The sequence below is a fragment of the Dunckerocampus dactyliophorus genome, chromosome 12 (genome assembly GCF_027744805.1).
Source record: "Dunckerocampus dactyliophorus isolate RoL2022-P2 chromosome 12, RoL_Ddac_1.1, whole genome shotgun sequence".
Classification (NCBI taxonomy): Eukaryota; Metazoa; Chordata; class Actinopteri; order Syngnathiformes; family Syngnathidae; genus Dunckerocampus; species Dunckerocampus dactyliophorus.
The window spans coordinates 21,677,392-21,688,316 of record NC_072830.1 but is presented as its reverse complement, the minus strand read 5'-3'; the positions used below and the strand labels follow the sequence as shown (position 1 = coordinate 21,688,316).

The 10,925-nt window shown below is 43.5% G+C and overlaps 1 protein-coding gene across 9 annotated transcripts; it reads right to left on the bottom strand.

The window, feature by feature from the left end:
• Positions 1–2,164: 2,164 nt before the first annotated feature.
• Positions 2,165–9,658, bottom strand: aldoca (aldolase C, fructose-bisphosphate, a). Of its 9 annotated transcripts, XM_054795093.1 has the most exons (11): positions 9,600–9,658; positions 7,263–7,462; positions 6,794–6,884; positions 6,595–6,724; positions 6,312–6,523; positions 6,185–6,239; positions 4,994–5,154; positions 4,812–4,895; positions 3,955–4,129; positions 3,683–3,882; positions 2,165–2,784 (listed from the first exon to the last, which is right to left on the bottom strand). In XM_054795093.1, the coding sequence occupies exons 1-11, from the start codon at positions 9,651–9,653 to the stop codon at positions 2,692–2,694; spliced, it is 1,455 nt and encodes a 484-aa protein (XP_054651068.1). In that variant the 5' UTR covers positions 9,654–9,658; the 3' UTR covers positions 2,165–2,691. The 9 variants fall into 9 exon arrangements, with proteins under 9 accessions (XP_054651068.1, XP_054651075.1, XP_054651073.1 ...); XM_054795100.1 differs by lacking the exon at positions 9,600–9,658 and having other exon boundaries at positions 6,794–6,846; positions 7,263–7,305; XM_054795098.1 differs by lacking the exons at positions 6,794–6,884; positions 9,600–9,658 and having other exon boundaries at positions 7,263–7,409.
• Positions 9,659–10,925: the final 1,267 nt, after the last annotated feature.

The window sequence follows — 10,925 nt, the reverse complement described above, 5'->3', positions numbered from 1 at the left end:
AAGTTGCTGAAACGACACTTTTCCGCCCCGGGAGGTGGGCCAAACCCCCCAAACATTCATCGGGGGTCCCGGCAGGACCCAAAGATGGCAAAAAACCCAACTTTTCCGAGGGGTCGATTTTCACCCGTTTCGACAGTGCCGGCACTGTCGCGAATGCGAAATCACATTTTTTTCAAGTTGCTGAAACGACACTTTTCCGCCCCGGGAGGTGGGCCAAACCCCTCAAACATTCATCGGGGGTCCCGGCAGGACCCAAAGATGGCAAAAAACCCAACTTTTCCGAGGGGTCGATTTTCACCCGTTTCGACAGTGCCGGCACTGTTGCGAAATCGTATTTTTTCAAGTTGCTGAAATAATACTTTTCCGCCCCGGGAGGTGGGCCAAAGCCCCCAAACATTCATCGGGGGTCCCGGCAGGACCCAAAGATTGGCAAAAAAAAACAACTTTTCCGAGGGGTCGATTTTCACCCGTTTTTTCAGTGCCGGCACTGTCGCGAAATCGCATTTTTTCAAGTTGCTGAAACGACACTTTTCCGCCCTGGGAGGTGGGCCAAACCCCCCAAACATTCATCGGGGGTCCCGGCAGGACCCAAAGATGGCAAAAAACCCAACTTTTCCGAGGGGTCGATTTTCACCTGTTTCGACAGTGTCGGACACTGTCGCGAAATCGCATTTTTTCAAGTTGCTGAAACAACACTTTTCTGGCCTGGCAGGTTGGCCAATCCCCCAAATGTTCATCAGGGTACCCCGGGAGGACTCAAAGATGGCAAAAAACCCAACTCTTCCGAGGGATTCGATTTTCGCCCGTTTTTCAGTGCCGGCACTGTCGCGAAATCACATTTTTTCAAGTTGCTGAAATGACACTTTTCCGGCCCGGGAGGTGGGCCAAACCCTCCAAACATTCATCAGGGGTCCCGGGAGGACCCAAAGAAGGCAAAAAAACCCAACTTTTCCGAGGGGTTGATTTTCGCTCGTTTTTTTCAGTGCCGGCACTGTCGCGAAATCGCATTTTTTCAAGTTGGTGAAACGACACTTTTCCGGCCCGAGAGGTGGGCCAAACCCTCCAAATGTTCATCAGTGTTCCCGGGAGCACTCAAAGTTGGCAAAAAATACAACTTTTCCGAAGGGTCGATTTTCGCCCGTTTTTTCAGTGCTGGCACTTTCGCGAAATTGCATTTTTTCAAGTTGCTGAAACGACAATTTTCTGGCCCGGGAGGTGGGCAGAACCCTCCAAACATTCATCAGGGGTCCCGGGAGGACACAAAGATGGCAAAAAACCCAACTTTTCCAAGGGGTTGAATTTTGCCCGTTTTTCAGTGGGCACTGTCGCGAAATCGCATTTTTTCAATTTGCTGAAACGACACTTTTCCGACCCGGGAGAAGGGCCAAACCCTCTAAATGTTCATCAGGGGTCCCGGGAGGACTCAAAGATGGAAAAAAAAACAACTTTTCCGAGGGGTCGATTTTCGCCCGTTTTTTTCAGTGAATGTTTGGGGGGTTTTGTCCACCTCCCAGATGAGGAAAGTTTCGGTTTAGCAACTTGAAAAAATGTCATTTCGCGACAGCCGAGGCGCTGAAAAAAAGGGTGAAAATCGAGCCGATTTGATGCAAACAGATTTTCTTTTTTTGTTTAGCCAGTTTCTGTGCAGCAATTCAGAGAAATGAGGCAAATGCAGGCAAAGAACACAAAGTTCAAGATCGGGGTTGAATTAAGAGCATGGGCTATTGTGTGTATTTTATGACACATTTTTATTGATGTGTTTGTATTGGACAATAAACAAATCAAACAAAGAGCATCTGTTGGTGATTCTTGCAGATAATATGTGTAATTCTATATTCTATCATTTATTATAATACATAAACTGTTGTATAACAAACTCAGTTTGTCTCTATGCAATATAGAGTACATTTTTGTCATGTTATTCAATAAATATTGATTCTGAACTGCTCCAGATGATGTTGTAGTGTAGTTTGTAGCATTTGGCTGAGCTCCACATTTTCAGGCACCGGAAATCACAGGTAGAAGTTCCATGATGCTCAAAGATACGAGCAAAACTTTAAGTCAGGTGACGATTTAATCAAAGATAAAGGGTTATATGGGTTTCTTGATTTAGTAATAATGGTATTGAAGAGACCTGGCATGTATAGTTTGTGATTTCTGACTGTCTGTGTGTGTGTGTGTGTGTGTGTGTGTGTGTGTGTGTGTGTGTGTGTGTGTGTGTGCGTGGACACAGGTTGAGAAGGATGGCTGCTTGTTGAAACCCCTCTCTCTGTAATACCATGCCGTGTCATATTGAGTTTTTGTATAATAATGATAGTTTGTATAATTGTGACATGATGGTATTAAGATGTGGATTAAGTCCCCACTGGAGGCCCAGGTACCAAATGCAGCGCCACCACTGATTTTGCATGACATTATTACTCACTTACAGCATGTTTTGTGGAGCAATGTGTGTCTTTGAAACTAACAGCATCAGAAAACAGCAGGACAACACAACAGCAAACCTTCACACAATTACAGTACATTCAATGAAAATTCTTAACTTTGTTCTGATTTTCCTTCATTTCCATGACAGGATAGTAATATTTTCAAGTAAGATGGCTACATTGTGTGTAATAATATGAAATCACATCACCATCAAGTTCCCTTGTCATGGTGATGAGGCAGTTAACCCGTGCTTTCTGATAGAGCTCAGTATGAATAACAGGAGCTGTAGATGCCGTGAGCAGAATCCGGGTAGTTTTCGGCACCTGTGTACTTCCCTCGACATGCCAGACTGTTGACCTGGTGCCAAACAAACACAGCATAAACAAAACAGGACACAATGTAGAGAGGTTGTGGTCTACATATCAACACAAAAGATTCCACAATTGAATTCACATTGTTTCGTGTATCGTCGTAAAAGTGGATGCGCATTGTTGTGCACTCATCGTGATTATCTGTGCCATCACTTCAAAACACTGCATTATTGCAGCTTTCTTGACATTTTGTATTATTTCATCGTTTCTGCACGTGTCCTTTCAATGCCTTTTGTTTGTATTTTACTTCATTTAGACACTTTTATACTTTAAAATGCTTAATTTAGGCAATAAATACATAAGATTTGCTTAAATATGCATTTTTAAGGCCATATTCAACCATGAAACAGCATGATTTATTAACTGATATATTTTTTTAAAACTGTGATAGCGTGAAACTGCCCACACTTTAATACGAATACATGGGAAAACAAGTTTTCAATCATTTCTTTTTTAGTGCAAAATAACAAAATTAACCAAATGAAATGAATATTTTTCTTGCATAGAAATCTGTCCTATTTTCTTCATCCCATTGCAATCTGTAGTTTTCCAGCCCTTTTTTTTTTTGCGTCTCAGGAGTACTGAGGTTACTGTTCATAAGCGTACCCTGAAGGGACGATTGGCAAACCTAATCATATCTCCTTTTCTGTTTGCTAATTTGCTAAAAAACCTTTGAGCCACTTTTTCCCAGTGGGTCTCTGTTTCGTCGCTGCATCAGTGTCTGTGAGTGACTCTCTGACTTGCTCTGTTTACATTTATGCATCTCCAAACCCCAAATATAAGACAACCCGTCTATTTCTGACTTTCTTCTGGGAGAAAAAAATGTAATATTCAGGTCGATACCGTCCGGCACTATGAAGTTTGCACAACATTGGAGAACTCACTTCTGCCCTCTTGATGAACTGCTCGGTGGCAGCTTTCTGGTTCTCCTTATGTCCCCTCCAGGCGCGTAGTGCCGAGGCCTGCAGGGCACGGCCGAAGGAGAAGGTTAGGATCCATGGTTTGGCCTGAGGACAGTTGTTGATGGCGTTGAGGTGGACAGAAGCCTCCTCTTCGCTCTGACCACCTGAGAGGAAAGCCACACCTAACAGGGACCACAAAATGTACCTCATCTTCAGGGTTTCCTTCCCAGCATACCTCCTGGACTTTGACATACCTGCCACCGCGGGAGGCACAGTGCGACGTAGGGCGGTGAGGGTTGCCATAGCAACATCCTCCGGGCTGTACTTTTTGGGGCAGCTGTGGCCGGAAGTGACCATGTTGGGCTTGAGGAGGGTGCCTTCTAGGTACACATGGTGGTCTGACATGGCCTTATAGACAGCAGTCAGGACCTGAAAGCAACATATTCTCACCAAATCCTAAAAGGATACTCCACAAAGATTGCATTTTATTAATCTTGTTCTTATCTTTTCAGGGTCACGGATGAGCTGGAGCCTCTCCGAGTTGACATGCTGGACTGGTGACCCATAAAGACCATTGATAACCATTGACATTCACATTCACACCTATGGACAAGTCTCCAGTTAAACTAACATGCATGGTTTTGGACTGTGGGAGCAAACATGGAGTACTAAGAGTAAAACAGCGTAAGCATGGGTCGAGATTATGGTCAGCCGGGATAGGCTCCAGCTCTCCCATGATCCTGAACAGTAAACCCAGTACAAAAATTGATGAATCAATGAATTTCGGCCATATTTGGAAAGGCATATTTGGAGTGCATCGCCACAAAGCTTTTTACAGATGCCATGACACTCACAGCACCTGTAAATATGAGCATGCTTCATTTTTCACATTTTTCATATTTAATACTTCAATTCTTTGTGTAAGCATAGGTGTGAGGCTTGCGGTGTGGGGGAGGGGCTGTCGGGGGCATGGTTTTTAATTCTGTCAGGCACTTTGTGTTGCATTTTATATGCAGGAAAGCGCTTTATTAATAAAGTTTGATTGCATTTGATTTGATTTGAAAAAGAGAGGGGGAAATATGGTGCAGTGTTGTCGCAAATGTACACATACCTTCTCAGTGACGTACTGGCAGCGCTTCAGGTCATGATCTCCATCAGGTAAGAGCTCCGGCTCAATGACGGGCACAATACCATGCTGTCGGTCAAAAAATAAGGTACAGTCTCATCAAACACTTGTGACTAAGCTGTCATGACACACACAAACACACACGCACGCACACACACAGTCTTCACCTGTTGGCAGATGCTGGAGTAACGAGCCAGAACATTTGCATTTTCCGTGATGGCCAGTTTGGACGGATTGACATCACTGATCTTCATCACACAGCGCCACTTTGCAAAGGCAGCACCGTCCTTTTTATACTGAGCACAACGTTCTGATAAGCCGTCCAGACCTGCGGAAGTCATATTTTTTTCTTACACATCAACACACGTGGTACTTTTATCCATAAACATAAGCTAACGTAGCAACCACATAGCTAGACTACACACAAGACGAAAGTGTAATATAGTACTCTCTTTTTACCTTCAATTTCTCTTAAAATGGTAACGTAGCAAACCACACGGACAAGTAATCTATCAGGGGTCTTGCCTCCCAAAAAAAGGACTTTCTGGAGCATATTTTGTGGTGTTTTCTGTTCACACCGGGCTCTTTTTACTCTCTCTAGGAACTAAAAGCAATTCATTTGGATTTTAAACAGAACTGAAGTTATCGTAGCAGGTTTGTTTGGCGGTCTTTTTCCAGGGGAGGCCCACTGAATCAATACACATTTATTCTGGAGCCTTGTAAGTACTATTTTGTGTGCATTTCCTGCCGACTCTTCCTGTCTTGTTACCAGTTGTGTGAGGCAGCAGAGACTTCTACTGTGAGTTACCGTGGAAACAGTGGTGCACTAACAATGTTTTCATTGCAGCAAGTATGAATGAGCTCAATAAATTCTACCAAGCAACAAGTTGTTGTGCAAACGTGTGACATTAAACATGGAAAATAACCAATCTTGCTGATGTACGTGGTTGCCAGATCGCTTGCTAAAAATTGTTTATGAAGTTTTTGTATTAAATTTTGCTAGTCGGGCCGCACGGTGGTTCAGTGGTTAGCATGTTGGCCACACAGTTAGGAGATTGGGAAGATCTGGGTTCAAATCTCAGTTTGGGCATCTCTGTGTGGAGTTTGCATGTTCCCCCAGTGCGTGCATGTGCATATTAGGTTAATTGGAGACTTAATTGTCCATGTGTGTGAATGGTAGTTTTGTCTATATGTGCCCTGCGATTGGCTGGCAACCAGTCCAGGGTATCTGTACGCTGCTGTTGGAAGATAAACTAGAATTTAAAAGAACAGACCAGACGGTCAGACCTACATTTTCTAATGTTTTCAGTATAAAAACACGGTACACAGTATATACAACACCACGATTGGGGTCTCACCCTGTGTGGTGGTTTCGCCACTAGTTCCTGCCAGAGGAACAACACCCTTGTCAACCTAAGCAACAAAAAACAAACATGTATTTCCATTCACAAGCACGTTCAATGAGATGCTGCACATTGCACACACCTTGATGCCAACAAGGATGCCCCTGTCTCGGATCATTTTGACAAAGTTCACTCCGCTGTCCGAGTGCTGGTAGAGTGTCTCGTGGAAGAAGATTACTCCTCCAATGCAGCTGTTGATACGGTCGTCCGCGCTGAACAGAATCTGACGGAACTGTCTGCGGTTCTCTTCAGTGTTCTCCACTCCCACCTGGGCTAGACGCTTGGCCATGCTGCCTGCAAGCGATGGATGGCTCATTGAATCCTAACAAATGGAATGCAAATAAGGAATAGAAATCTTTACACACCGACTGACTCATCTGCAGCCAGGATGCCCTTCCCTGGAGAAACGATGCGTAGAGCGGTCTCATGGAGTTCTTTCTTCTGGGCCTCAGAGAGGGTCGGGAACTGGTGCGTCATGATGAGGAACTGAGCAACCTTTCGTAGAGGGCGGCACTGAGTAACCGCTTCATTAGAATTACAAAAAGAAAACCCAACAAACCGTACTCTTTGCTGTGATTTCAAAAGCCTCTGTGGTTGTACAAGTTTCAGGCAGGTGTCTGATGGATGAGAATTATGGATTTTCTCATGTATTTTACTGCAAAAAAAAGCAACTAGCTCTGCAATGTTCAACTTGAAGGATCCCTTCAAAACCCAAACATTTCTTGCTGAGAAAGCTGTCTTTTCAGTTTATTTCTTTTAATTGTAACTAAACATAACATATACCAGTACTATATATATTTCATTCATTATTATCATTACCTTCTTCTGCTGATTGGCTGGGATAAATCACATGCTTCTACTTCCTTCTATTAGAGTGAAAATTAACAGCAATAAAGAAAACAGTATATGAATCTTTTTCTTTTTCTTGAACTGTCCTTAATCTGAATTATCACGACAGCAAACCACAATTGCAATTAGCTCGTGAAGTCATTGCCTAACAGAAATGAAAGTAAAAGCAAGAAGAGGTTCGTACCTGACAGGAAGTGTGAAGACTGTGCGGTCTTGTGATGGGACGAACACTGACGGAGGAAGCACCGTTTGGGTCTCAGTTTGTATCCAGCCAAGTGTGACGCAGCTCTGGGCGGAGCTTATATGCTCGTCTAACTCCGTGTCATTCTGCTGAATCACTGTTCTTTTAAAACAATGGTTGGGTCCCAGCTGCAGCAGCACTAACTGTGTGAATATTAAAAGGTTTTTTTTTTTTTTTTTACATCAACTATGTCACTACAAACTAATAAAAAAATAAGAAATGATGTATTTGATCAAGTAACCCGATAGCAACCCAATTTTGTGCTATTTTCATTCTAATTAGATAACCGCCCCCTGGAGGACCGCTTCAAGTCTCCTGATGATTGGGCCTTCACCCTTGAATCCACAGAGGTGTTTTAGGAGTCTCACAGCAATTCATGAACTCTATGGCTTCTTCTTCTGCCGCTGCTGAGAGCTTTAAACCGTGAAGAAGGATCTGGAACACTTCGGAAATTGAAATAAATTGCATGTTCCTGTTCACGTATAAGGGGAACATGGTGTCTTGGCCCACATTGCACCAAGAAGGAGGACAGACAAGAGTTTATTACTCAATTGCAGAGTAACACGAGTCTATTGTAAGTCATGTGTTTCTTTTTTTATTTTTTATAATATGCCATATTGACCCACATAAAAGACCCAAGAAACAACTCAGCAACTTCGAGTCACAGCTTTTCTTCCTGTCATTCACTCCCACAACTGTCTTGCCAAACAACTGTCGAGCAGCTAAGAAGTATGATATCGATTCAGACACTGATCATTCGGCCGATACCGATCACATGGATTCATTGTACATGTTTCAATTGTATGGTGATATGTATGATGAGCGCTATTGGCCAGGGCCACCGTTAGCCACTTCCAAGGACCCATGGCAAATAGGTAATTATAAAAAAATAAACTTTTGGGTGGATTGTTTTTTTTTCGCCTTTATTTTTGTGAAATGTTTTTTGTACTATTTGACACATAAGCATATTGACACATGTGCATATTGATTCCGGAAGATGGGAGCGAAACAAACTTGTTGGTGCAGTTTGGAGGAAACTGATGCGGAGTTACGCAAGTGGAGCGGAGAAGAGGAGAAGGCGAGAGGAAAACAGTTTTTTTTTAAATTTTTTTTTACCAAAACTACCGGTGTCAACTTTCTTCACAGTCACAACAAACATAGACCACAGCAGCACCACTACTGTCAATGTCAGCTGGGGAGAATGCAGTTTTAGAGATGAAGCTGAGAGTGACGCTATCAAAGTGGTAAACTATATTAAATGTCGCTTAACGTTCTTATCAATTATGGTAAAAGCGTTGTGATGATTCAATTGTTAGGTCATTCCATCCCATGAGCTCACCACTCGTGGGAGGGGCCAAAGGGATCGGGTGCAGAGTGAGCTTGGTGGCAGCCGAAGGCAGAAGCCTTGGTGGTCCGATGCTCGGTTGCAGAAGCTCGCCCTTGGCATGTGGAATGTCACCTCTCTGGTGGGGAAGGAGCTTGAGCTAATGCGTCTTCTGCCCTTGCGTCTTCTGTTGGCCCCTCTGGAGGCTAGAGGCCCTTGGGTCTTCTGGCTGGTCCCTCTGGCGCTTAAAGGCCCTTGGGTCTTCTGTCTGGACCTTCTAGCGCTTAGAGGCCCTTGGGTCTTCTGGCTGGTCCCTCTGGCGCTTAAAGGCCCTTTGGTCTTCTGTCTGGACCTTCTGGCGCTTAGAGGCCCTTTATTGGCCTTTATTGTTATGGTCGGAGGTGGCGGAGCTGGAACAGGGGAAGGAGGTTGGGGAGGGGAAGGGTGTGTGGTGAAGGCGAGGCCATCATTCCAATCATGCTGTTTGCATAACTTCTGCATATGGATTCAACAGCCTTGCTGGCAAATGGCCTGTTTCCCCCCTCGTAGTCCATGTCAGACCCATCAGTGTCACAATCACTGAGTACAGCATCTTTTTCATTTGGAGGGATGATTGCAATGCTGCATGCCTTGTCTGGGAACTCATATTGAGCCAACAAATCAAGAACTTGACTCAAAGTAAAAACACAGCAGAACGTTTGGTAGCTAGCTAGCTAGTCTTCCTGGGCTTTCTGTGTGTAAAATTAGGTAGAAAGTTAGGTAGCAGCAGGAAGTAAGGTAGAACAGTTAGCCTATGTGTATTAGCATGTAGATACAATGGGTTATCCCACTGGTCGCTATTGTTGCCAGTGACATGTTTGTGAGTTCTATGACCACATTAAACAAAGTTGAGTAATTGCAAATGCATATACACTTGACACCTTAAACATGATGTGTACCAAAAGCCTATGTCCTACCTTTAGGTTAACATACTTTACGAACCTTCTCCTTGGGAGCTTTCTTGCTGCCATCCCCTTCTCTTGGCGCAAACAGGAAGTAAACAGCTCTGGTCATGTGACAATTTACTGTAAGCATGCGACACTGCACATATTTCATTGTAACCCCTTATTATTTCAATATCTGCTGGAAATGCATTGATAGATCATTCAGTAACATTTTTATAGCCATTTTTTTTATGGTCACAAATGGGTTAATTCTTTCTGGGTCCACGTTGAAATGTTCAGCAGCTTTTTCTTCGGAATGCTACACTCAGCCTACAACTCACAGGAAAAAGATCAGTTTTACAGATGCCATGTCTGCTGTGCAGGAGGTGAATGTTGTGGTAACAACACGGTATTATCAAAGTAATTGAGAATCCATTAAATTGGAATCCATGCATCCATTTTCTATGCCGCTTGTTCTCATGACGGTTGTGAGTGAGCTGGAGCCTATACCAGCTGACTCTGGTTTAGACAACTATTCACACTGCAAAGACTGCTATTTGGGGAAATACAGCGTGTTGGCGTAGAGTCTGTATGAAGATTTGTCTGGTATTTTCAGGGGGACTCCTCTCACCACCACAGTGGGTCAGTGTGCCTCTCTATCCAGATGTGTGTCACTGGTCTACCTGCCACAACACAGCGATGATGGACCCGCCTAAGACAAGGGCCTGAGAGGGAATTTTAATGTCAGGAGGCAAACGGAGTCCCGCTCATTAGCATCAGCTTGAAAATAGATCCAGGACTTTTAAAGAAGAACATCAATTACATGTGGCTTCTTCCACTGGGACACTCTGTCTCTCTGTTACCTAATTAAAAACACTTAATGACGATACTTTATCTGGTGCTCAATTTTCTGTGCTATTAAGGCTGCCCTCATTGGCTGGGTGAGGCGTCCTCTAAATAGGTCACCTATGTATGTGGGTGCAGCCCTCAAGGGGGGATGGAGATTCTCTCAATCACTGATGTTTGATTTTTCCTTTTCTTAAGTCCATGTAGGGCCAGAAGAAAGAAAGAGTTGTTTTAAAGTCAAATTTATCCAAAGTATTCCTGAAACATGTACTTCTAAAATCGCATAAAGCTTGTGATTGAATATGTGCATTGTCACGAGACGCCGGTTCAGATTAATGCTGTGCCTTTTGTTTTCCTTCAGCTTTTCACTTCACCACATCACGTTACCATCCAAATTAAGGTAGATTTTGTGTTCTTTACATTTTTGCAGTTTTTTTTTTTTTTACATTTAAGAATAGTAAATGAGCTCTAAAAGTTAATGACAGCAAGTTTGAACATTTCATTCAATTTCCA

What these genes read in the sequence shown, in the direction of transcription:
- aldoca (XM_054795093.1), bottom strand. Translation starts at nt 9,653, where the DNA reads ATGGCAGCAAGAAAGCTCCCAAGGAGAAGGTTCGTAAAGTATGTTAAC. An exon ending in GTCTTCACACTTCCTGTCAG is followed by an intron (nt 6,885 to 7,262) that starts GTACGAACCTCT and finishes TTTTTTTTGCAG; the next exon opens with TAAAATACATGAGAAAATCC. An exon ending in TGTGCCTCCCGCGGTGGCAG is followed by an intron (nt 3,883 to 3,954) that starts GTATGTCAAAGT and finishes GGTCCCTGTTAG; the next exon opens with GTGTGGCTTTCCTCTCAGGT.